This window comes from Pongo abelii, chromosome 6 (assembly GCF_028885655.2).
Source record: "Pongo abelii isolate AG06213 chromosome 6, NHGRI_mPonAbe1-v2.0_pri, whole genome shotgun sequence".
Taxonomy (NCBI): domain Eukaryota; kingdom Metazoa; phylum Chordata; class Mammalia; order Primates; family Hominidae; genus Pongo; species Pongo abelii.
The window spans coordinates 34,081,393-34,108,698 of NC_071991.2; the positions used below are offsets into that span (position 1 = coordinate 34,081,393).

The following is a 27,306-nucleotide window of genomic DNA, read 5'->3' on the forward strand; positions in this document are numbered from 1 at the left end:
ATGCAACCTCTTAAGACCTTTCATTGTGGGATCTGGGCTGGTGTTCATGTGCTCAGAGACCTGTGGAGTGTTGGAAAACACCTGGAGGAGGCACTGCTATCAGACAGCCAGGGTGAAGTGTGTGCACTGAAGACGAGATCAGATCGACTCATGGAGGCATCCGGCAGAGCTTATGGCAGGACCCATGATGAAGGGAGGGCCTGTGGAGGGTTTATTCAAGACAAATCGGGAGCAGATGTCTCCATTTCAGTCCTACACAGGCATGGAGGACCACATGCTCCCTGTGAGGGGTGAGATGAGGATTGAACAGTTAGCAAAAAACATGCCACATTGGGTAATGCTAAGTAGTAGAAAAACTTCAGATCCCACTGGGACTAGAGAATAAACACATAGAAGGCAATCATCTTGGCTGTATTTCTGGGTGGAGTTAGTGCAAACAGCAGGATGAGGGAACAGTGGCGGGGTAGCTGGGAGACAGTGCCCTCACCAACTCCTCCCTGCCTGGCTCGAATTCATTATGCTAACAGAGCCAGCCCTCACCCTCCCACCCACCCCCACCTGACCAGGCTTGTTTGATCTACAAACAACCCCAAGGCTTCCTGGGACTCCCTCCTAGAAACCCATGTGTTTCAGGCCCCCCACCGCCCCCCGCCCCCATTCTCTCCCATTCCTGGGAAGGTTCCCCAAAGCCTTAAGATTGCAGTTTCTGCAGCCCCCACACAATCACATTTGTTCTTTAATTTCCAGTCTTTCTAAAGATCATGACCACTAATGAATGATTATACAGTAAGTCCTCACTTAACATCATCAATAGGTTAGGTTTTTGGAAACCGCAACTTTATGCAGAACAACAGATAACGAAACCAATTTTACCGTAGGCCAACTGATAAAAATGAGTTAAGTTCCTAGCTTATATTTCTGGTCACCGAAACATCACAAAACTTCAAAATAAAGACCAAAACACTTCTAAATAAAGACCAAACACTACTAATATTAAACATTGAAATAAATACGAGCTATACATACATTTAAGAAAGATTAAAAGCAAGTAATGTGATGATTTACCCAGTTTTTCCAGTTCAGGGTCACAGGGGGCCGTAGCCTACCGTGGCAGCACAGGGGGCAAGGTAGAAGCCAGCCCTGGACTGCCCCCATCCCATTGCAGGTGCACTTATACTCACCCACATGGGGACAATTCGGACACCCCAGTGACCCTAACATGTGCAGTCTGGGGACATGGGAGGACATGAGCGCAGCCAGAGAAAACCCACGCAGACCTGCCGAGAAGGTGTAATCTGCACAGACAGCAGCCCTGGCCTGGGATAATAAGATGACGTTGAACGAAAGTCATTGGAGGACCTGCCATTATCAGCCTGTAGGCTGAAAACAGATGGGAATCTCAGCAATCAGACTCGCTCTAACAGCCCACACTCAGAGGCTCCGGCTGTCCAGGCTCTGTCAGGCTTTCCCTGCCTCACCACGCCTCTTCATGAAGCTCCTGAGTGAATGAATACTGTTATTCTTATCCTCGTTTTACAAATGAGAAGCCATAGCCTGTAAGCACTGATTTGCTGGAGGCCACAGTTGAATCCGCACAGTGTTACATAATTATTTTGGGGGGTTGTGTTGTTGTTGTTGTTGCTGTTTATTTGTTTTGAGACAAGGTCTTGCTCTGTCACCCAGGCTGGAGTGTGTTAGTGCAGTCATAGCTCACTGCAGCCTCGATTTCCCAGGCTCAAGCAGTCCTCCTGCCTCAGCCTCCCAAGTAGCTAGGACTACAAGAATGCTCTACCATGCCTGGATAATTTTTAAAATTTTTTGTAGAGACAGACAGGGTCTCACTTTGTTGCTGAGGCTGGTCTCAAATTCCTGGGCTCAAGTGATCCTCCCACCTCGGCCTCCCAAAGTGCTGGGATTACAGATGCAAGTCACGGTACCCATAATTGTTTAAATTGACACAAAAGATGGAGAAAAATGTGTCTTTAATCTGTTGAGTACAAAGTGCATACATAAACATAGAAGGGCAATGTATCTGATTTTCTTCAAACATTTAAGAAATTTTGTTACATTTATCCAAAAAGCTTCTAAAAAAAAAAGATTACCAAGAAAAGCAACCTAATGTAAACCATGGTTATCTTGGGGATAAGTGATTATTTTCTTTCCAAATGTTTGTGTTTTCCTTACTTTCTATATGAAAGAAAAAGAAAACAAACTTCATTTTAAAAACTAAAATAATCCTAATTTAAAAACTCTGGTAGAATGTGGTTGTAGGAGGGTATCTGTAATAAGAGGAATGGAAGAGGTGGGGTGTGCCATCTATCCTTTCAGGGCATGGAGGGGAAAATGGGGTCCCTGCCTCCCAAGGGGACAGCATCCAACTTCCAGTCCCTGGGACAGACCCTGAAACCCTAAGGCTGGAGCCCCAGCATCTCATGTAGGTTATTTTGAGTGTTGGTGGGTTTTGCTGAGGTGAGTGTTTTCTGGCCAATAAAGCCAAGTTATTTTGGGCCACCATAATTGTGAGTTAGACAGGTGGTTTGTGTGTGAAACATTTAATTTGCTGGCTGTGTAGTCTGTTGACTTTGGATAAAGCTAGAAACAATTCTATACTAGTTTCCCAAAATGATGGGCCCTGATGCTGATCTTATCACTGTTACAAGCAGACGCACAGTGCCAAGGCAGGCTGGACGATGGGAGGGGAGCTGTAGGGAAAAATCTTGTTACTGTTCATTGCTTTTATGCTGACTACTCTACTGTATTTGAGCACCTTTTTAGTATAGTAGTGCCCTGCTTATTCACAGGGGGATATGTTTCAGGACCCTCCATGGATTCCTGAAACCTCAGCACTGAATATGTGTGTGTGTGTGTGTGTGTGTGTGTGTGTGTGTGTGTGTATATACTGTTTTTTTCCTATGCATACATACCTGTGATAAAGTTTAATTTCTACATTAGGCACAGTGAGCACCAATGATTAGCAATGAAATAGGACAATTATAACAATATGCCAACATCAGTACTCTTGTACTTTAGGGCCATTATTAAGTACAGTAAGGGCCCCTGAACACAATCTCTGCAACACTGGGACAGTCCGTCTGAGAACCAAGACCACTGCTAAGTGACTCACAGGCAGGGGAGGAGACAGTGTGGATCCACTGAACAAACGGAGGATTCCCATCCGTGGTGGGACAGGACACGATGGCAGATTTCACCAGGCTACTCAGAAGGACACATGATTCAAAACTGACCAAGTGTTTATTTCTGGAATTTTTCATTTAATATCTTGGTTGATCACAAGTAACAAACTGCAGAAAGCAAAACCTCCAACAAGGAGGGACTACTATGATGGTTTTTGCCGTGTGTGTGTGTGTGTGTGTATGTGTGTGTGTGTGTTGGGAGAGCACTGTATACAAGCATAGTTATTAGTCATTTCGCTTTTCTCCACTCACTTTTAATGGTATGTTAGCATTGTGTGATTTCTAAAAATACTCAGAAGAGAACTCATCTTGGAACAAGCCCCGATTAGAGTATCTTTTCAATATTAAAATATATGTTTTATTCCTTAGTCCAGAACCAGGTAACAGTTTAAATTAGTCATCTTCACAGTCTTTGCTATTTAATCTGACCCAAACTTCAGGCAATTGATACAAATAACTAATAAGGCAAAAATAACCCAACTGGCCAGGAAACTGATGCCCTGAGGTTTGCAGATGGAGGCACTGATGCAGAGACACCAGACAGGTGATCCTTGGAGACTCAGGCTTCAATGCTGCCATTGATGAGGGCTCATTTCCCCCAGTGACAATACAGGCACCTCTCACTAGCCTTTTGAAGGCCCTTTTGACACCTGGGATGTGGAGGCTCTTTGCTGCCTCTCCTCTGTTTTCTCCAGCATCTCAGGGTCCCATTCGCTCGCACTCAGGCTGTGCCACCCCTACCCTGCTCAGCTCTCCTCCCCCTTCTCTTCCTCATGCCCCCGACTTGATCATGCACCCCCCCCCCATATTGTTTCTTTGCTCTTTGTTTTTGACGTAGTTTACAAACATTTGGAATGTGTTTTATTTTTGTAAGCAATTTCCTCATTCTGTCTTTCTGAAACTATTCTATTATAGTTTCCGCAAGTAATTATTTCAGCTCTACTTCTGTCTGAAGAAAAATGACACTTGTAACTTTCTTGAGGGCATTTTGGGACAAGTTCCCATGAAACAGGAGACATGTGAAGAGCACTGAGATGGGAAATGGAATCTGCTAATTTTAGAAAAAGGCAAATACTCCTGCCTTTTGAGAGCAGGGACTGAATGTGACTTTTTAAAACTGGTCGTCCGTTAACTCCAGCGCCTGTTGTTGGAGACAGCTGTCTTTGAACTATTGCAGGGCATAGGTTTCAGTAAGATGACGACAGAAAGCTACATGGGGATACAAAGCTTAAATGTAGGTGGTTCTCACCTGCAGCCCAGTGAGGGGAGAAAGCCAGCTGGCCAGGAACTCTGGGGGAGGTACGAAGGAAGCCCTGCCACGTGTGGCCCAGGCCGGCCGGCAGCAGCACCTGGGAACATGTGCCCCTGGGCCCACCCCAGCCCCACTGAATCAGAAACTCATGGGGGTATGGGGTCTGGACAATCTCTATTTTAACAAGCCCTCCAGGGGATTCTGACACGGGCCAACTGCAAGACCGTCATCTTCTCAGAGAACTTAGGATGTTTATGGACAGCTAGGCAGCTAGGCCCAGCGCCTGTGATAATTTTAGCTACCATTACTGAGCATTGACCCTGTGCCCTGCTAGCTCCTTCATAAGTGCTGTCTCGTTTAATCTTCACTAAGTCCTTAGAGAGAGGAATTCGGCCTTGTGGATGAGGATGTTAAGAGATGAGTTTGAGTTTCCCGCAGCCCTTGAGGGGCTGAGCGCGGAGCTGGAAGGACATGCTATCAGTGCAACAGAAAAGAGTGGCAGTGGCGTGGGCTTTGTGAGTCCAGGAAGGATGCGTGCTGGGGCCCGTGGAGACACCAACCTCATGGAGGAGGGAGGGCCTGAGCCGCCCTTGCGGGAAGATAAGGACTTTCAAGAGGAAAGAGAAGGACATGTTCTGAGAACTCCGGCTGGAGATGCGTGCAGTAGCCAACCCTGGGGTCATATCTGCAAGTCCTCTTCTCTCTGAACCTGCTCCCTTGGCTCCTAAAAGGCACCCCCTCTCTCCTGGCTCCCCATCTGTCCCCTCAACTTTCCAGGCTGCTCCAGGGAAGAAAGGTTTGGATCCTGGATAGCGGACAACCTTCTCTGCTGAAACGAGGAAGGCTGTGGAAAGGAAACGGATGTTATACATTGAAAGCAAGTTCCGTTTTCTTATATTTTCAGCCATATCGTGGGTGATATACCCCAAAAACCCCTTCTGCTACCAAGCATCTCGAAAGGCTGGGTTTTCTGTCATGGACATCATTGTAAATGCGTAGCCAAGCTTTGTGTTGCACAGAAAATGAGAAGGAAATCGTAAAACAGAAGCGTGAGGGAGAGCTGAGATGCTGGGGGCCTCTGAGGAGGCTGGGGCTGATCTTAGTCATCTGGGGCCTGCCTTAGGGGTTCCAAGGGCCCCTGGCCAAGCGGTAGAGAGGAACGGGGCCCACAGCAGTCCCCAGTGCAGGGAGATGCCATGGAGAAAAAACGTTAGAAAGTCACTCCTCTCCAGGCCAGGCAGTCAGAAAGGAAAAAAAGTTACAGTAGCTTCAGTTCACCTGAAACATGGCCATCTCCCAACAAGCCCAGCACCCATACGAGGAAGGCCCATGAAGAGTCCTTCGCCTTCAAGGAGCGTGAAGAGGACTGGACAGCAAGACGGGAACTGTGGGGCCAACCCAGTGGAAATCTCACAAACTCAGTAGATTTTATAGATGGCAAAATTTAAGAAGCCGTCCATAAGGAAATAAAAGAACTGGCTAAGAAAGAAGTTTGTAATTTATGTGAAAAGAAAAAAAAGCGAAAAGTTCCTTTTTATGTGTTCTTTGTTTGTTTGTTTGTTTATTTGATTGAGACAGAGTCTCACTCTGTCACCTAGGCTGGAGTGCAGTTGCAGCACAATCCCGGCTGACTGCAACCTCTGTCTCCTGGGTTCAAGCGATTCTTCTGCCTCAGCCTCCCGAGTAGCTGGGATTACAGGCACACACCACCACTTCCAGCTAATTTTTATATTTTTAGTAGAGACAGGGATTCACCATGTTGGCCAGGCTGGTCTCGAAATCCTGACCTCAAGTCATCCACCCACCTCGGCCTTCCAAAGTGCTGGGATTACAGGCGTAAGCCACTGCGCCCAGCCCTTTTTATGTTGTAATTTTTCTTTAAAACAGCTAATAAAATGTTGCATTGCAGAGGAACAGTGACAATTTTGTCTGTCACCACCAACCTCCACTTTTAGGTACAAGGGAAGGAGGAGCAGACACACAAAGACGAGAAGCTAAGATTGGCTGGGCCCGGCCGAGGGGCCCTGTGCCAGGTGGGGAGGCACCTCTCGGGGGCAGGCGAGGCACAGGGACGGGCGCTTGGGATGACTGACATCACAGGGTGGCATTACAGCGCACCCGGACATCTTCTCTGAGTTACAGAAAGTGACCTGTAATATTGTCTGTTCTTCAGCATGCAAGAGGCGAGGCTCAGATATCTGGATTCTTAGCTTTTGTCAAAGAATGCTCTTTTCTGTTATTGCACACTAAACATTGATTATATTATCGAGAATTTACATTGCACAGTGTGCCAGCTTGAGGAGGCCTTCCTGACTGGGTGAGATGCCCTGAACTCCAAGTGCCCATTTGAACGGGGTCAGCCTGGGTCCCTGAGGGCAGCACAGGGCAGGGCACACAGCTTGCCCAGAAGATGCCATCTGCCTGTCAGGCAAGAGGATAGTCTGACTCCTTTCCTCTCTTATCTTCCATAGAGATCTATTTTATTTGTTATTTAAATCACAGTGAATTTCAAAGGGGATTGGAGGCAGCTTTTTGTGTCAGTATTATTCAGATTAGAAAAGTCTAGAAAAAGGAATAATTTTTATTTTAAATAATTGGAAATAAAAATATGTTAATTAATGCTATTTTTGAAATCTACATTTTCCTTAAGTGGTTAGAAGTAAACACTAGGAGAGCTCAGAAATATATGTGCTGGGAAGGGAGAGGGAGGAAGAAATGCAGTTAAAGGCAGCCACAAAGGCACAGCTCGGTCCTGCCTTCTTGGGAAACAAGGCCAAAGGGATCAGAGAGGATGCTGTGTCAAACAGCACTCATTTATTTAATAATTTGGTCATTTTTGTATCAAATTTAAATCCAGAGTGATGGATGAACAGTGTGTTATGGAAAGCTAAGTAAAAGTAGGCCACATACTTTATTCTCTAGAGTTCTGATGATAAAAGGATAGAAGTTAGAAGAAAGCAGCAGAAGGAGGGATGGCATTTTTCTTAGGTTGCCCATCTCAGATGGTGGCTGCCTCACCTTTGCTTCATAATAGACCCAAAGCATAGTCAATTTGAGATTGAGTCCCTTGGCACCTTGGCAGGTCCCTGAACCTCTCTTTCTGAGGCATCGATTAAATAAAATTTATGTGTTTTAATAGATAGACAACCTGGAGACAGAGTTTCTATTTTGACAATGAAAACTAAGACACCAGCTTTGTTCTTGCCAGCGGGGATGGCCATCCACTGCCCTACACTTCCCTCAAAGGTGAGGCCCCAGAAATGTGTAAAAAAGGACTGAAGGTTTTTGCCTCAAGAAATGGTTTCAAATATGTTGAGATTCCCAGATAAATGGATCCAAGGTTCGTTCCATAGAACATGGAAGAAAATCTTTTGGCTTAGAAAAGTCTAAATGCAGATATACTCAGTAGGATTCATGTAACACGTTGGTTAAAGAACCTTAATTTGACTCCTGCCTACCATGTGGGGTTTTTGTGATGTTTGAATGAACTTGCGCTTTTTATAAGCTGAGCAGAGTGTTTCTGCAACACACACCCTCAGGGATAGGTGACATAATTTGTTGGTTGGGGCTTCTTTTATAATTTGCAAAATAGGAATAATAATATCCACACTACAAGGGGCATGTGGATTAAATAAGGAGATAGGTAAATATTATCCATTTGAACACTGCAGAATGTCAAAACCCAATTACCGTTATGTGGTTTGCAAATATCAATGTTGAGCTGTACTATCTGATAGTAAATTAGCCAATAGTGTAATATTTTATACTACTCTTAAAGCCCATGACAGTGGCATAGAGAAGGAATCCTGTTTAACTATTTGCTTAAAAACAACAACAAAAAAAAGCACATTAAAATAAAATGAAACTTCAGTTTCAGGGTAGCTGAACTGATTCTAAGCATCATCAGCCAAAGCCAGCATTGTGGCTACAGAGAAAAACTGGCCACCCTAACCAAATGGAATCCTCGCTCCAGAATGCAAGCGTCCGTCTCTGTCCCTGTGGAACTTCACTTAGTCCAGTCCTGGTTCATGCACTGCACCCATGACTGCTGTTGATAGGCTTTCTGATCCATAGTAAGGAAACAGCAATATTCACATGCGGCAAAGAAATTCACTCCATACCATCGCTGATACCCCCATTTAAACACAGGAAAGACAGCCAAGAGTTGGTAGACAATTTTGTTTTTAATGCATGAAAGAAGGACAACAAAGTGGTCAGAGAAATTTACTCCAAAGGAAGTACAGTTAAGTTAGGAAATAGAACAGAACATTAAAATAAATACTTTTGGTCATTGCCTCAGAAAATTTCAGTAGATCATCACATAAAACAAGAGCAGGCTATTATTGAAAAACAAATAAGCATCAAAACATTCTTGGAAATTAAATACACATCTTTAGAAATGTGCACATTTAGACACATTCAGGTAAAAATTTTAAAAATCCACAGATAAAATTTTACTGGCTTCTAGAGAGGGATTATATATAGCTATAAACAAATCATGTGAACATATGCCTTCTCATCTATGACACAAGATGCTAGAAAACAGAGAAGCTGAGAAGACAGTCTTAAAGAAGGATTTTCATCTGAATCTTCCTTTGGTTTAGCCATATACTGGTAGTCAAGGATAACAAGTAAATGGAGCCAGCCTTCAGACGCAAGAGAGCTTCGAGAGTATACCCTCCTAAGTTAGATTATACTCAAGTGTATAATCCAAATAACGGAAAATAAATCTAGGAAAGGGAAAGACATACATAGCTGTCCAATTTAATATGTAATTTAATATAAAATAAGGGTTCATATAATAGAAATACCATAAAGTTACATAGATATATGCGCAAAATAAAGGAAATTTAGACATTTATTAGACAAGACTCCTCAGTTCTCAGAAACAGAAATATGTCTTGACCAGTTATGCATAATTGGGTTTTGTGGCGATTTTTAGCTCACATAACTGGCACTTCCAAGAGACTAATCTTTATTATGGGCATGGTTGGGTCCAGGAGCTGAAACATTGTCTTAGAACTATGTTTCTCTCCAGTCCATGGGTAAGTTCTTCCCTGTGCTGGTTAAAATGGCAGCCATTTATCCAAAACTTGTACCCAATCCATTTATTCCAGCCCGATTGGACCATCTTCCTGAACACCTCTGGTGGAAAGGTGCTGAGAAGGACTTTGATTGGTCCAGCATAGAACACATACTCTTCTTTGGATATAACATTGTCCTAGGGAAATAGTTAGGGGCAGGTAGTCTCACCCAGATATGATAAATTGGTTACCTGCAAGAGGACAGAATTCTTTTAACACAAACAGAGTGAGAATGGTGGGCAGAGCAAAACAGCAGCTGTTTATTATATGTTTTTAAAAGAACAGCAGTTGGAACACAGTTCTGTTTTACAGTGGAATAACTTGGAATTTTCTTTGCCCAGGGACTCTAATAGGCACGTTAAGATTCTAGGACTAGAGTTTGGTTCAGATAGTGAAGAAATAGGAGCTGACTGATACCAAGAATATATAACTTGACTCTTAAGAGAATCCAGGTCTAATTTTAGATCCATAAATGTTTTTCAGACCTTCATTATCTTGCCTTCTTGAAAAGATAAAAATGTGTATGTGTATATAGTAGTGCTCTGGAGTCAACTGATTACCTTCATCATGCAGGGTCTTTGAGGAGCCCAGGTCTATGGGATTTTTGACAAGAGCATTAATATAAAATGTTATTAAATAGTGCCCATCAAACTAAAGAGGCTGTGATTTTGACAAGGAATGAACAGGCAAACTTCACTTGGAGGAAACTGTGCCTAGGGAATCAATTAGAGAAAAAGAGGGGAACAAAGTTTGAGGTGCCTACTCAGAGCAGAATCTATATAATGCTGGTGGCAGAGGGTCTCTCCAAGGCGAATCCTAAACCCAGCCTCTCCAAACCATGCCTCCTGAACATTTGCACACCTGTGTGTGCACACAGACACTAGGGATTCCAACCACTCAACGGTATTTGATGTTTCCCATGCAGCCTGGCATTTCTCTGCTTTTTCTCGTCTTTTGACCCAACTGTCCTCTACCTGCCAAAATCATGCTTGTGTTCAGACGCAGTCCAATGGTCGCTTTCCTGTGTTCTCTAATTAGAATGAGTGACCCTACTTCTGTATTCCTGTGGTATTGTCCATGAATCCCACCATCACAACTCTTAAATTGACTGAAATGTATTGTGTACATTGGTGGGTTTAAACTGGGTACACGTTCTTCTGGGAGAATCAGGACTTTCCAGGGGAATCCACTTCCAAATGTTATACCCGCACATGTAATTCATGTGCCTGAGAACTCACCCGTGACCAGCATCATTCCAAGTCTTTTTCCCCAATGCCAGTTTTACAGATGCCCTCCTTCTCCTTCATAAAAGACAGACATACCCCTCACCCATCAGGAATCTCACTGGGGTGCACTTTCCTGAGATGGGCAAACCTTATTCCTGATCCCAAACAAAAGAACAAATGGAAGTATTGGTATAAGATCAAGCAGATAAATAACTTTAATGAGTTGGTGGCGAATCTTTTTGAACATCAGATGGTTTCCCAATTTTTCTTTCCAACCAAATTGACAAAGGATCTAATTGAGTTGTCAGATTATAGATCATTAAGCACAATTTTTGTGACAGATTAATTAAGTGATTTTTGACATATATTAGAGGAAAAGTTTTAAAAACCTAATGGAATGATGTAACCATAACAAAAGTCCCTTAATTTACCTTCGTATGTGACAAGCTTTGCCTAGTGCTTATAAGATGAAAAATAGACTTGAATTTATGCCAAACCCTGCCTCATGCTAGCAATAAGTAATCCAGTCATTTTTAAGGAATTAATTGAAAAAGCCTCACTCACTTATGAAATGCATTTCCAAATGATATTTTACCTTTTTGCTTAAGAAATGTCAAAGTTTCTAAGAACATTTATGTAATTTTGGTTGGCTGTTTTCTATTAGCACAAGGATAACAATATAAAAAGGAATTTAATACAACTCACTTATGGTGAGGGGAAATAAAAATTACATTTTAACTTAGATACATATTTTATACAAAGAGGCTTGATGAATAAAAAAAAATCTCAAGCATAAAGTACATTCAATTAGCATGAGATTCTGTTAGGTAGTGAAATGGAAATAAGTTCAAGGAAGAAGAGACATGCTCTAAAACTCTGCCCGTTAAAGGAAGAACTCATTTACTCATTTTTACGTGGAGGGGCCTGGGCATGAAAATAGTATGATATCCCGATTCCTTTGTCTATATTTTTAAATGGCAAAACATTTATTTGTAAAATATTAATATTTATAACACAATTAAAATGTACATCTGTTGCAACCAACTGAACTCGTGATGGAAATTTTCAGACGTCAATGAAAAATGGAAGGAGATGCATGATTGTTCAAAATTATTTGGAGGGATATGCCAAAAAATTATTTCTATTTATTTATTTATTTTTGAGATGGAGTCTTGCTCTGTCGCCCAGGCTGGAGTGCAGTGGTGCAGTCTTGGCTCACTGCAGGCTCTGCCTCTCAGGTTCAAGCAATTCTCTGCCTCAGCTTCCCAAGTAGCTGGGATTACAGGTGTGCACCACCACACCTGGCTAATTTTTGTATTTTTAGTAGAGACAAGGTTTTGCCATGTTGTCCAGGCTGGTCTCGAACTCCTGGCCTCAAGTGATCCACCCACCTCAGCCTCCCAAAGTACTGGGATTACAGGTGTGAGCCACTGCACCTGACCCCCCCAAAATTATTGAAATGCTTTATGTCAGTTTGTATCACTAGTTCAGAAGCACTTTACCTTGTAATTTTTCCCTTTCTTCCAAGTGCCTAGAACATAGAGAACAAAGTCAACGCAGGTTAAGATGAAGTGCAGCTTTGCTTGTTGGTTGTGAGTGGCCTGTGGAACCCACAGGCAGCAGTGTGAGGTGGCGAGGTAGCTTTTCTTTCATTGAAACATTTTCTCTGGGCCATATAAATTTGGTGAAACTGGCTTTTGAGAAATCCTCTTTCTTAATGAACCACAAAAAAGCAATATCATAGGACACAAGATCTTTAATTTGCATTTAATAAAACAATAAAATGAATCCATTCCAAAATTACTTGGAAGATACTTATATTTAGTGATGGAATTATCTTTGCTGACTCTGTAAAAAAAAACTAGTGCCGAACTGAGAATAATTGTGTTCAACTTGAGGAACTAGTAGCCCTAAGTTAGCATTTTCTTCTTTATACTTGAGCTGAAGAATTTACCAAAGCTCATTCAGAGATATGTAACGGCCTCTGAACCATGGGATTATATAATTTAGGTGGAGGACAATAGAAGGGTTAATATTCCTTACTCAGGCTCTGTGGCTATTCATTTAGAAGAGAATTAAATCATGAATTTATATTAGGCTTCTGCTAAAGACAAAGTAAGTATGTTTTTTCACATTTGCAAAAATCCTGCAGTAATAACTTTTTAGTTCAAAAAGATTGCTCATGCCTTAAGAGAATAGCAAAGTTGCCAGTGCATTAATTAACTCAAAAATAATGACTTACCCTCTCAGGGAAGACAGAATATAGCAGAAAGGACAAAGCCAATGTTGTATTCCTTTTAAAGATTCCTAATTAGTCACTGGTCAGTTGTAAAAATGAGTGTTTACATCCGATATTTTGACTTGGCATTTCAAAGACTGTTAACAGTTCCAGTCTAGAAGGGATTTTAGAGCCTGTCAGAACCAACTGCTTATTTTACAGAAAGGGGAAAGGGGATTGTTCAGAGTGCAATTTGGGCTGTTAATTCAGCCCTCCTCCTGCTGCCCCTGGGTTTCAGGCGGGGGTCCCTGGACCGCTGGCTCTAGGGAAGCCCCTCAGGGGCTGGACAGAGGGTGGGAAATGGGACACACACAGGATCTGGAGGACAGGACCTGGGCCCCCAACCTCGATGCAGCCCAAGCAGCTCCACGTTTTCCTTTTATGTTCTGAGTTTCCGTTTAGCATTGATGAAGAAAAAAAAAGTCTCCTGCACCATTATCTCATTCAGAAATTGTCAAAACACGTTACAGTTCATGGGGTTAATCATCAGAACCAGCTGAAGGAAGAAAAGAGATGTGGGGTGGGGGCAGGATGAGTGAGATGGGCATGTCTGATTCCAAACAAAAGATGCCCAGGACAGAGCAGACCTCGGAAAGGAGGGATCAGAAATTGCCTGAAAACTCACACCAACACAGGTTGGGGCTTCACAGGAATATCTGCCCTTCTCTTCAGATCTGTGCTCTCTCTGACAGCTCACCAGGAAGCTTCTCCAGAAAGTTCCCCACTCAGCCTCCAACACCCTCCTCAAAGCCTTTGCAGGTGCTCCCCCTTGGCCACAGCCTGCTCCACCCTGTACTCCGAGCAGGTGCCGGCATCACTGTGGGGAGGTCTGCCGAGTCTTTCCTGGTCGGGTCCCACCCCTTTGGCAGAAGGCCTTGCACCCATGTTCCCTCTCCTCCCAGCATTTAGACAGTTGCCTTTTCAATTCGTGTGCCACTCTTCTCCCTAGATGCAGATAAACCTCCTGAGAGCAGCCCCGCCCCCCCCCCGACACACCTGCTTCTGCACCAATGGCATCAGTGGTGTTGCAGGGCTGTGGCCAGGCCACACGGGCCATGGGAAGATTATCCACATGGAGAGCAGGAGGGCTGGCCTGGGCAAAAGGGGAGCTCTGGTAATAGCACTCGCATGAGTCATTTTGTAAATGGTTTAACACGTATGTGCACCAAATATGTGACCTCTCACTCCATGTTGATTTAAGGCTTTGCAGGTGGCTTAATTTAGACCACAGGCTCTCAACTTTTTTTTATTGCCTCAAAACTTCTGAGGAATATATATGTATCACCCGACAAGCATTCCTGATCTTATAACTGGCTAGAGAAGGGGTGGAGGTAGGTTAGAGTCCCTCTGACCTGCGATGTGTTCTGTGCCTCCAGAGGGCATGTACCAGGTGCTCTGAGGGCCCCCTCCAAGGGGCCTGGCAGCAGACGACTAGTGGGGGCACATTTGTTAACGTCACTTCACGCCTGAGCGATAATCCGTGGAGAGGGAAGAGGGTAAGCCAGGCTAAACCAGCATTTGTGTGGCCCCTACTGTGTGCCACCACCTCGCTCAGTCCGGCCTGCCACACTCTGCCTATGGGAGCACACTGAGCGTTGGTGTGACCATACAGCATTGTCATTCTTTGTGTACATGTCTGTCCCTTCAGAAGCTGTGAGTGCCAGAGAGCCCACATGTTTGGATTGGAAATATGTGTCCCCAGGCCCTGTCACAGGGCCCTTCACATTCAGGCACCCACTTAACAACAGGGACCCTGTGGGCAGCAGCATTACCTTATTCTGCCAGGGTGTGAATCCAGGTCTCTGTGACCTGAGAGTTTTGCTCTTGTCATACTTTTTATATACAACACAGACAGAAAAAACGTGCTGGTTTTATTGTTCAGTGATGGCGGCAAAAGGGAAGGCAAGAGAGGAGTGATGGGAAACAGGGAGCTACTGCGACGTTTCTTCTCAATATTTGTCTTGAATTAAGAGTCTGGCCACAAAAGCTGGGGAGAGAACTAGAAGAGTGAGGTCGCAGCAGACCAACATCACTGCATTCAGCATATCTCCTCGTGCGTTTACGCTGCTCTAAACTATTCCTTTTTTTCGTTCTATTCTTTACCTTGGAGCTCTTTAGTGAAATGCGTATTCTTTAAACTGTTGTTCTTTCATTTGTTTTATTGTTTGGAATCTCAAATAAACCATCACCTGATGGGATTTTCTTTTGGTTTTGTTGATGATAAGTTGTTAGTCTCCTGTCCAGTTAAAATGTTGGTGATGTTGAGTGCAATTGTGATGTCACTTCACTCTCAGTGCATGATTTTGTGGAGTGAGCACTCCCAGAGGAGTCTTAATTCACTCTGGGCATCCAATGACTATTTAGGGGAAGAATGACTTTAAAACAAAATACACTGGGACTGCAACAAAACACAGTCCTTGTTTCCTGGACTATTATAAATAGTGCTTAGATCATATGTCCTGAAGTGTCTTGAAGTTTAAAATCTATTTTTATTAAAAAACAATAACGACTCTAATATACATCTGGGCTAGAGTTGTGTGTTTTTGTCCTTCAAATTTCATCTCTATGCATAGAGCCTTCTGTGATTTTAGAGAATCTAGAAGCTCAGTAAGAGAAAAATAATGACCTCCCATTACTTACACTTAATGTATTGCTATCTACAAATTGCTAGGTAGTTGTGCAGAATAGCCATAGTGCTACCCATCATTAGTATTAATGCTTGACAGAACTTGGCTTGGAGAGTAAGTTGCCACTCTATGCGTCTCACCAAACTGCTGCAGCGACTCACATTTAGTGCATAGGAGCCAAGTAACCTCAACCACAGAAACTGGCCTCACATGTAAAAATTAAGGGAGAGCCAAAAGCTGGGGAGTAGGGCCGTGAATCTTCCAGGCCAGATTTCAAATATGAAATACACGTCAGATGTTTCCAAACTGACATTTATGTCTGCTTATTAATATTTCCAAAAACTCTAATTGTTCTTAATGTTTTTCTAAAGATCTCACATTAAACAAGTTCCATTAAACCAAAGGCTGGACTAGAAACAATTGCATTCAACATGTCATTAGTTTGAATTTTTAAATGTGCTTGCCCGTAGCCATAGAGAGGAGACCAATGTAAAAGGCTAATTAATCAAATACTGATTTTTGAGGGAAAATTTTGCTCTCAGTCTTACCCAAATGACTCCCTTTGAGTTAAAATGTTTCAGGAGTATTCAGCAGTATTTGAATGAGGGTCTTCCTTTATTTTGAGCACCCTGAATCCCAAATTTTAGAGTGGGGCCGACAGACTGATGTCACACTTGTTAGGCAGTATGGACGCCAGAGTGGTTTGGGCTGACCTGTCCTTGCCGTGTCTTGTCCAGTAAGCCTGCACCTGGGGTCTGGCAGCCACTGCAGCCCGGATGGAGCCCCACAGGTGCTGTCAGAGGCGGAGGAGACCGTGTCAGTTGGCAGCTGTTTTGCGTCAGAGGACACGACCGAGGACTCAGGAGTGATGAGTTCCCCCTCAGACATCGTCTCTCTGGACTCGCAGCAGGACAGCATGAAATACAAAGACAAGTGGGCTACAGACCAGGAAGACTGCAGTGACCAGGACCTCGCTGGAACCCCAGACCTGGGTCCCCAGAAGAGCCCCTTGTGGGAGAAGAATGGCTCTGAGAACTCACATCTGAGGTGAGTCATGGGAAGGATGGGTGGGTACGGAAGTCACAGCCACATCTGTGTCTCTAAAGAGGGTCTTTTGTCACGGGATCCAACACATGCTATCACAACCTGCTCTGCACCAGGGGCCCTGACCCTGATTCACAGCAGCTGCTCTCAAGCGTGTCTCTGTGCTGTCTATACATCTGCAGTAACTTAAAAAGACTGTGTAAGAGTGGCTTGTTTGCTTTGGCACCATACCCTTAAGTATATTTTTCTACTCAATATCATGTTTGTAAGATTTATCCATGATGATATCTGTGTTGTTCCTTCATTTATTTACCCATTTTCCTGATAATGAACACTTGTTCGTTTTTCTAGTTTTTCAGGGCTAGATTGTTCTAGTTTTTCAGGGCTAGAAACAATGAGCAAGAAACATATGTCTCTACATGTAGAGACTTTTCTAGAAGAGGAAAGTGACAGGAAAGAGACTCATCTTCAGCTTTATGGGATACCTGAAATGCTTATGCAGTTGGCAGGCCCCCCAGTGTCTGCAAGGTCCCCTTGTTGCACACCGATGCCAGTAATTAAGATCAGTAGACATCTTGAGCTTTGCCAGCATGTAGGCGTCAGATGGCATCTCATGTAGCTTTCATTTACATTTCTGTGATTAGGAAGGATGAGCATCTTGTCATATATTTATTAGCAATTTGGGTCTTATATTGTATTAGTTGCCTTTTCATAGCCTTTGCCCTTTTAAAAAACATGCTACGTTTGGCCTGGCTTGGTGGCTCATGCCTGTAATCCCAACATTTTGAGAGGCTGAAACAGGAGGATTGCTTGAGCCCAGGAGTTCAAGACCAGCATGGTCAATATAGTGAGACCTTTTCTCTACAAAAAAATTTAAAAATTAGCTGAGCGTGGTAGCATGTGCCTGTGGTCCCAGCTACTCTGGAGGCTGAGATGGGAGGATCACTTGAGCCCAGGAGGTGAAGGTTGCAGTGAGTTGAGATTGTACCACTACACTCCAGCCTGGGCAACAGAATAAGACTCAGTCTCAAAAAAAATTGAATTAAATTAAACATTGTTATGTTTACTTTTTTTGATTATTAATTCTCCTTTGTCAGTTATTTACACATGGAACATTTCTAAGCCTGTGGCTTGAACTTAGTTATGTTTTGTTTTCTTGTACAATGATTGTCTTTACATTTTAATATTATTTAATTTTTCCTTTTTCTCTCAGATGTATATAATCTTTGCCTATTTAAGAGATCCTTCCCATACCCTAAAAGACTAAAGATAGTCTGAATTTCTTGTAAAACTGCTTTCTCACATCTGGGCCCTCTTGTACCTGGGGTTTATTTTGGGGTGTGATATGAAGAAGGATCTATTTTTTCCCACTGATTCCTGTCCCCACTATGGTCGGACATCAAGTGTCCATGTGCACGTTGTTCTGTTCCAACGCTCTTTTTGTAGCACTGGTGTATTTGTCCATCTCTGTACCAACACCACACTGTCAGGATTCCTTTCTTTCTTATATAGAAAGGCATGTTGATTCTCTTCAGCCCGCCAATGTTTTTCATCTTTTAGATAAGTGTAAGAACTCATCAAATAAATATTATTGAAATGTTAACAGAAATGAGGTAAAATGGGCTGGGTGCAGTGGCTCAAGCCTATAATCCCAGCACTTTGGGAGGCTCAGGTGGGTGGATCACCTGAGGTCAGGAGTTCAAGACCTGCCTGGCCAACATGGTGAAACCTCATCTCTACTAAAAATACAAAAATTGGCTGGGTGTGGTGGCGCTTGCCTGTAGTCCCAGCTACTTGGGAGGCTGAGGCAAGAGAATCGCTTGAACCCTGGAGGCAGAGGTTGCAGTGAGCCGAGATCGCACCATTGCACTCCTGCCTGGGTGACAGAGTGAGACTCTGTCTCAAAAAAAAAAAAAGAAAAAAAGAAATAAGGTAAAATGATTGAAAGAAATAAGGTAAAATGATTGAAAGAAATAGTTTTAAAGAAATAGTTCATAAGCCATATTTTTCAGGTTTTGTTCCAACCCTCTTCATATGAACACACAAATCTATATCTGGTTAGTGTAATTGTCTTATCAATAATACTTTATATTTGTTTGTACCTAACAGTTTGTCATGAGCACTTCCCCATGTTGTTATACACAGTCCCTAATAATGTTAAAGTATAGCTCTTCAATTCTTAGGATGACTCCAAGACCAAGTTTATATTTCATCAGAAAGGAAATTCGAAGGCAGCGATTGGTTCCTTCCTGCCTACCCTACACAAGATGCATTTTGCTGAGGTTGGCCTGTGTTGTTTACATCTGTGAGAACAGAGGAAAATTATGGCATTTTTCCTTTTAGTCATTTAACATAAAGAAAAATCACTTTCTACTGTAATCTCCACGTGTTTTCTGCAGTTTGCATGGGGATTGCACAGGTTTGCATTCCACATCTGAAACTAATCAGACATGCGTTACTCTGCACCCCGAGGGATGCTGCGCATAGGACTCATTGTTTGCTTTGCTGGTGCTGACCGTTGATGTAAAATCTTGCTGATTTCTATCCAAATAATGAGGGTTAATATTGACTATGGCCACAGCCAGAATAATCATTGAGTCTTTGGAACCTGATGCTTTATGCAAACAGGGAACATAGCATGTTTTCCTGCCCTCATCTCTGGGGTGCCACTGAATTTGAGAGTACTGTGGTGGGGAAGGAGGGAGTTTGGGAACTTGATAGACCTGCAATGGAATCTTACCACCACTAACTAGCTGTTTGGCCTTTAAGAGTCCACTTAATTTTGCCAAACATTACCTTTTGATCATACACAGTGCAGATATGCCACCTATCTATCAGAGTTGTCATGAGCCTGGGAAAAGCCCAGCACAGATGATACCATGCATGTTGCATATATAATAAGTAGTACCCATTGTCAGAACTACTGCCCTTAGTTTAGGAAATGGGGGCACCATGAATTGCCCTGGACAATCACTTTCCTTCACTGGGATGTGGTCAGCTCATCAGTCAGATGAGGATGAAGATGCTCTTTGAGCCCCTCAGCCCTGTCTGTGATGCTGGGTTATTTGCCAAAGAGTTGGGATTGACTCTGCCCTTGCATGGAATTACTATAGTTTTGTGTGTGTGTGTGTTTTTGAGGGGAGGGGGGATTTCATAGAATGAATCTAGTTTTTTGGGCACCATTTTGAGATTTTTTTTTTTTCACAGGAATTATCTCAACTGACAAATTAGACATATTCAGATATTTCAGCATGGTATATCACATTTTTTCCCAAATACGTGGTTTTCAATAAATTTCGGGATTACTTAAAAGCAGTGCCTCCCATGGAATGCAGGGGTTGCAAATATGGATGCTTTAGGGGTAAGGCAGGGGTTAGGCGAGGTTGAGGGAGGCTCAGCAGGTGAGAGATCACAGGCAGTGTGGAAAACACATGCTTTCCCTAAAGAGAGCAGCCCTGCTCCCTCTGTCCAACTGTCACCCTGTGGGTTACAGACCTAGTGTGGCCAGTTTTTGAAGAGAAGCCAGAAATCTAGATTTTTATGTGATGTCTCCCAAATTGTAAATGTTGACAACCAATTCAGGCACTCAGGGTGAAACGGAACACATATGCAGGCTGGATGTGGCCTGTTCCCAGACTTACATCCTCCTGAGGACTGAAGGCTGCATCGATTGTTCCACTTCTCTTTGGGAGAAACAAGATTACTTTGCTTGCCTATTTGCCAACTTTGGAATACAGTTGTAGCTACCGAGGTATTCCCTGTGCTATATCGCTTAAAAAATATTGATTCCCACATAAGGTTGGGAACGTAGAGAGAATCTGCCTCTTTTGATGAAAATAGTGTGTTCCAGGGACAGGCTCGGCATTCACATCTGGAGTGAACGCTGTCGAAAGCCTAGGCAGCACAGGGGTGATAAAGGCAGGGCTGGCAGGGAGCTGCCCAGGCAGCAGAACTGAGATGTGGCCCGATGGAGCAGGCCAGTCGGGTGGTCACGATCCCTACAGTGAGGACCCATGCCTGGGGGCTGACAGCCCAGACTCAAGGTGAACTCGTGAGAGCACAGAACCCACCACTGTTCACAGGGATGTGGCCCTCACCTTGGCCACCTGCACAGAAGAACCCTATCAGAACACTAAACAGCAGCACCCGTGTTCAGACTCTGGCGGTTGAGAGAAACAATAGCAAAAAGGAGGTTTTCTGACAGGCAGTGTGAGCAAAAGCCTGGCAGAGCATCCCTAGTTGGCACCTCAAGCTCCTCTTTCATTGTGCCCCTGAAACACATACTCAACACCACCTTAATCAAGAGGAGGCTGCCCAGAGAGGGCATGACCACCGTTCATGGTGCCCTGTGCCTGGTCCCTGAGCCCAGCCTCCTGGCCCTACCCTGGATGACCCCCCATACCTGGTTTCCACAACTCATCCTGAACTGCCCATTTGTGCTCCCAGAACCCGTGTTTGTCTTACATGGCAAACGACAAAGATGTAGGACCTGGCTGTGACATAAGCCCTCTCCATCCCCTCTGAATGACAGGCCTTAGGGGCTCAGGCAAAGCAGAAGTCACCCTCTGTCTGGCTGGCAAGGCCCGGCCTCTAGGCTGAGAGTGGAGTTGGATAGGTTGTGAAGCTGTCCCTGATAGCCCCAGACATCTTCAGCTTGCAGAAAGTCTCTGCAGTAGTCCCAGTCATCAGGAAAATGAGGATTGCTCATGGTTTATCAACTTGGCCAAGGTGGTGTCTTCTATTGCTACCCCTCTGTTACTTGGGTATTCACTAAACACGGTTTGGGAACAGCCTTAAGACCCTTCATCACCTGGAAAGACCCAAGTGTGTAAGGTCTACCTCGCTATGTTCTAGTTTTCTTAGCTATTTCTCCTTTCTCTGCACCCTATGAAGGTCAAAATCATCTAGACTCCTTTGGCTAGGAATGCCTGGGTTCACACATTGACAAGCTGGAGGCAAACACCATTTCCTCAAGAGCTCTGCCACCTGTCCAAGGAGAGAGCCATGTTGGGCCGGCCGCAGCTAAAAACTGTCCTGGCCCAGTGGCATCTTCACTGCTTGGGTTGTGTGCAGTTGTATTTAGAGGCTCGACTGGCCTCGCTGCTGCTGCAGCACCTGCTTCATACATGGCAGCATTGGTGGGCTCCATTTGGTGTCCTTGGAGCCAAGGCATTAAATTGAAGAGTCTCAAGAATACCATGCTTCTAAGAAGAGCAAGTGTGAATGCTTGGTAATAATTGGAATATGTTACACGTTGGGCTCACGCCTGTACTCTCAGCACTTTGAGAGGCCGAGGTAGGTGGATCACCTAAGGTCAGGAGTTCAAGACCAGCCTGGCCAACATGGTGAAACCCCATCTCTACTAAAATTACAAAAAATAGCCAGGCGTGCTGGTGGGCGCCTGTAATCTCAGCTAATAGGGAGGCTGAGGCAGGAGAATCACTTGAACCCAGGAGGCAGAGGTTGCAGTGAGCCGAGATCACACCACTGCACTCCAGCCTGGGTGACAAGAGCAAAACTCCATCTCAAAAAATAATAATTATTGGAATATGTTATATGTGCTGCTGCAGTTTGAAAAGGATATGTTTTTCATCAAGTCATTTGATTGTATCCAATTATAATTTTTCACTGAAAAATAAATCTCAGTTGAAATTTGACCTTGTAAAGGGAACATCAGACTCCCAGAGTCTTCCTCTCAACATAGTACAGCAAGTGAAGAAACTCCTAAGGAAGAGCTCAGCCCAAGAGCTGAACAGGAATAATAGAAATGTGCGTGTGGTGGTTGCATTTCATTCTGGGGACACCTGGGCATGGCCCTCAGGGAAGGTCCTGCGTGCCTCACACACAGCTCTGCCCTGGACTGCATGGACTCACAGACTTTTCCCACAGGCATCTGTCCCTTACATATGACCCCAGCCAACGCTCCTAATAGTTAAAGAATCACTTAATGTGAAGATTGAAGAGTCCGCATTTAGACTGCTTAGGGAAGGAACTGCCCATGGCTGGCAGTGGTGTGCCCAGTGACTTCACCTCTTGGTTCAGTTTCCTGGTCAGTAAAATTGAGATATGCACTACCTCCTCCTTACAATAGTGCCTGATACATTGCTAGCCTTCAACAATTGGTAGCTGGTGTTATTGTTGCTGGTATTGTTATGTACAACTGACTGAGGAAGGGGAGAAATTTGATTTGCTAGGTAATCTTTGTAACTTGATCATCTTCCTTTTTATTTATAACATGTTTGAAAAGGAGATAAATAGACACATATATATGTGTGCATGCGTATATGTGCATGTATGTGTATATATATGAAAGAGAGAGAGAGAGACAGAGAGAGAGAGATGGATGGGGAAGTAGAGGAGACTGTTATCTCCTCCTGCCTGCAGGGAAGGAACAGTGGAACTATCACTGATTATAAACTCTTGAATTCTGAAAGCAATCTTGCTATAATCAGGCAATATCTAACTGTGTATAATTATTGTGAAAATCTGAGTTCTAGGGTTCCTTTTGAGAACATCAGTTCCACAGGAATGCTGTGAGAAGTAAAAGAGAGAGATTGAATAAGTGGGTGTCAGGCTTTTTCTTTTTTAACAGTAAGGCCAAACTGAAATCATATGCAGAGCCACCAAAGGTAGAGAGTGTAGCTTCTCCAGTTGAAGGGAGCCTCCCTGGAGTGCCCGATGTCCCATTTCAGCCTGGCAGCCTGTACATTCCTTCTCAGCCCCCAGTTGTTGGTGCATGCTGGGGATGATGGCTGCAAAGCACTTTGTGAGGAGCTGTGCTGTTACCTGCAGGCTTGTGGCTATGAGGAGCCTTGTGGGATTGAGGGCCTACAGTAAGAGGTGCAGGGGGACCCAGATCACACCAGCCAACCTCTGAAACCTGGTGACTGCAGAAACTTTGTGACACAGGAGCATTTAGAAACATTTGGCACCACCTAGAACCTTGAAACTTCATTGTTGACTGATAGGTGAGTATGCAACTCATGACTGTGTAAGAGTGCATAGATTATGTGCAAATACTATGCTTATTTTTTTTTGAGACGGAGTCTCACTCTGTCACCCAGGCTGTAGTGCAGTGGTGCGATCTCGGCTCACTGCATCCTCCCCCTCCTGGGTTCAGGTGATTTTCCTGCCTCAGCCTCCTGAGTAGCTGGGATTACAGGCACATGCCACCATGCTAATTTTTGTGTTTTTAGTAGAGATGGGGTTTCGCCCTTTTGGCCAGGCTGGTCTCAAACTCCTAACCTCAAGTGATCTGCCCGCCTTGGCCTCCCAAAGTGCTAGGATTACAGGTGTGAGCCACCGCACCCAGTTACTATACTATTTTATACAAAGAAGTTGAGCATCCGCAGAATTTGGTATCTATGGGGGATCCTAGAACCAATCCCCCTTTCCTCAGATACAGAGAGAGGACTGCATAAGAACTTTGTGACTACGGAATCATTTAGAAACATTTTGTACCTTCCAGACCCCTTCTAGAACTCTGAAACTTTGTGACTGCATTTACAAAGGAGTGTTTAAAACACACGTGAGACCTTGGAATGCTGCACCATCCAGTATGTGTGTGGCTGCTGAGTGCTTGCCAAGTGTCTGGTCCAAATTCACATGTGCTGTAAGTGTAAAATATACATCAAATCTGGTACAGAAAGAAATAATTTTATATTAATTATTGGCAGAAATCACTAAATTATTTTATTAAAATTCTACCTATTTCTTTATACATTTTCAATGTTATTATAAAAAGATTTTAAATTATACATGTGGCTTATGTTATATTGGGCACCATTGTTCTAGGACTCTGAAGCTTTGCTAATACAGGAACATTTACAAATGGAAGGGGAAGGTTAAGCACATATGACTATCATCAACTGCATATTTTCCCACGCTTCTTGCCTTTAGTTAATCAAGTAATCACTTTGAAATCACAGGAGTTGGTTTGGTTGTCATTAGCAAATTGGATTGCTACCTAAAAGCAACATCTTTCTCCTCTCAGACTTTTTTTTTTTCATTAATTCTGCCACTGTCCTAGCCTCATCAAAAAGAAAAAGTGACCTCATGTGCTATGAACCCATCTTGTACATTTCAGATTGGTCAGATTCAGCCCGTTCTCCCTTATAGCAAATGAAAACAACAAATCAAAAAGCGCTTTTGGCTCCTGGCACTAACTGAATGTGACTGCCCCTAGTTCTCGTTTTTGCTGGAGGCTGGGGTGTGAATGCAGAGGCTCAGCAAGCCCTGCACACACCCGGCTGGGTGGATCGGTCAGCCTGCCACCCTCCGACCATCCCAAGAGGCTGGGCCCAAGGACGCAGGTCCACTTCCTGGGCAGACTCTGGTTTGAAACTTGCCTGTGCTGAGCTGTGTCCCTCATATTGCGTGCCCCAGTAGCCTAAACATTCACATTCCCTGCAGATTCCCCAACTCCGTGTGAGAAAATAACTCTGCAATACTTATTCAACACATGCAGCCTGATATCAAAATGTCTTCCCTGTGTTTGTTTGCATTTTATTTTCTTGGTCTTAAGCCAGAACAAACTGTCAATAAGGAACATTTCTAAAGATTGGGGTATGTGTTGGTGGGGGGGGGGGAAGGAAGCCCGGGAGAAAAACATCTGGGCAGGTTTACTTTAAGCTAACAGAGGCTGATGTTTCTTGCTGACTGCTAACTCTTCAGGGACACATACCTAGGGCTCCCCTGCTAAGCCCACAGGGAACTGGCCTCCAAGCCCAGTGACTAAGGGCATAAATCTGGTGGTTTTGCAAAGAGAGAGTAATGTTTATAATCCATTAGTAACCCTTTGGAGAGAAGTAGATGGGAGTTAGTAAGGAAGGAAGATACTGCTGTCTCTCCCTCCTGCTTTCTTACCCTGGAAAGTAAAATCACTACATTGCCATTGGCTCTGGCTTTTGCTAGATAATCCATTCATACATGCTCAGAACACAGCCGCCCTGTTTTTCATCAAGAGAAGAGCAGGCTGCTCCTCTTTCCTCTCTCAGAGATGCCAGGAGCTTGGCAGCCTCAGGAGAAACACCAAACAAGGTCCTGGGCTGCGTGGTGGCCAGACCTTCTCTCACTCCACGGTGCACATAGGCTGGGAGCTCCTAGCTCATGTCCACTCTTTCTTTCAAGGCAAGCAGGGCCCCAAGGAGCCAGCCCCACACTGAAGTGTGGGGGAGCAAAGCTGGAGCAGAGGTGGGATGCAGAGGTACCAGCATTGCCTGGAACCAAGCAGCAGCATCCGGGGCAACCTCTAGAGTGTCAGGTGAGGCCAGTGGTGGGAGGGAGCTAGACAGGAAAGAACACAGGGATGAAGGACTAGGGCTGAGCACAGGGTCCCCAGACTCCAGAAAGGCAGCTGTAACTGGTGGATAGGGGAGAAACCAGCTCAGAAGCAGCCCCAAGTGCCTGGAGCTGGGCTCCTGCTGTTTCTAGAGGGCAGGGAGCCCGGACCCTGGGAGGAGGAAGGTGTTGAAGGGCTGAGACTGTTCAGACCTTGTACAGCCTCTCTGTTACAGTTTCAGGCTGACAGCCACACACTAGGATTGCTAGGCACTCAGTAACAAAATAAAGTGCTTACTGTGTGCAGTGTAAGAAGAATGCAAACTCCTTTGCAGGAAAGAATTCTTGTTCACTAAAGGACAAAATTATCCTTTTAAATTTTGCTGGCTAAAAATTTGCTCTGTCACTCAAGTTGCTTTGAACTCAACCAAGCACAATTCTAAAGAAAAAGGGTAAAATATTTATCCTAATTCATCCTTTTCCTTAAGTCACGCTGGTTGGTTTCTTGTTAGATTTCTGTCTCCGCCTTGTCCAAAGGTATTTGCTATTTTTAAATCATCACAGTGTTTCTATATATGTGTGTGCTGATTTCTTCACATAACATACTAACATAAGCATGGATCTGTGTTTCTACATAGACTTAATGATCATCATATTTACTGATTTTAATGCCCTTTGAAATATATATGTAATAATTTAGGTAACTGCCTAGTGCTGGACATTCTAGAATTCTTACATGAACATTGTTGTATTTATATTTTTTCTTCTATTGGGTTTCCTTAAAGCAGATTATTAAAAAAGAGATTAATGGGCCAAAGTTCTTACAAAGATAAAGTGATTTTTGTTTGTGTGTTTTTTGATATGTATTTTCACATTGCTTTCCAGTTAAAACCTGTAGCAACAAATGTGGGTCTCTCAGATTCATCACATCTTCATCAGCTTGGGGTGGGTTTTTATTTTGTTTTGTTTTGTTTCGTTTTGCTATTTTGCAAAATGGTAGAATCAGTGGAGTTTTTATCTTATTATTTTTTTTAATTCCTATTGATATCATTATGCTCCATGTCTCATAGTGACGTGATCAAGCATACTTTAAAATAAAGGCAAATACTTCGAAGTAAAAGTATGTCTGTAATTTTGTTTGGCTGGGCTTTAAGCATCCTAAACTAAGAGCAAGCATTTAAAAAGTTTTCAATCTTTCCAAGTATTTAAATCTGTTTTCCATTTCAGATTGCTCTTTTATATGGCAATTTCCATTTTTCTCTGCCATATATTTTATTAAAAATTTAAATGTATTTAAACCATCTCATTCCATGAAAGAGAAA

At 43.7% G+C, this 27,306-nt stretch overlaps 1 protein-coding gene across 4 annotated transcripts in view; it reads left to right on the plus strand.

Annotated features, from left to right (window-relative positions):
* The window catches only part of COBL (cordon-bleu WH2 repeat protein), a 298,657-nt gene that overhangs the window by 255,466 nt on the left and 15,885 nt on the right, over nucleotides 1-27,306 (plus strand). For all 4 annotated transcript variants that reach the window (XM_054559166.2, XM_054559167.2, XM_024250351.3 and 1 more), the window contains one exon: nucleotides 16,399-16,708. In XM_054559166.2, the coding sequence (XP_054415141.1) occupies nucleotides 16,399-16,708 (310 nt within the window). The remainder of the gene's footprint in view (nucleotides 1-16,398; nucleotides 16,709-27,306) is intronic.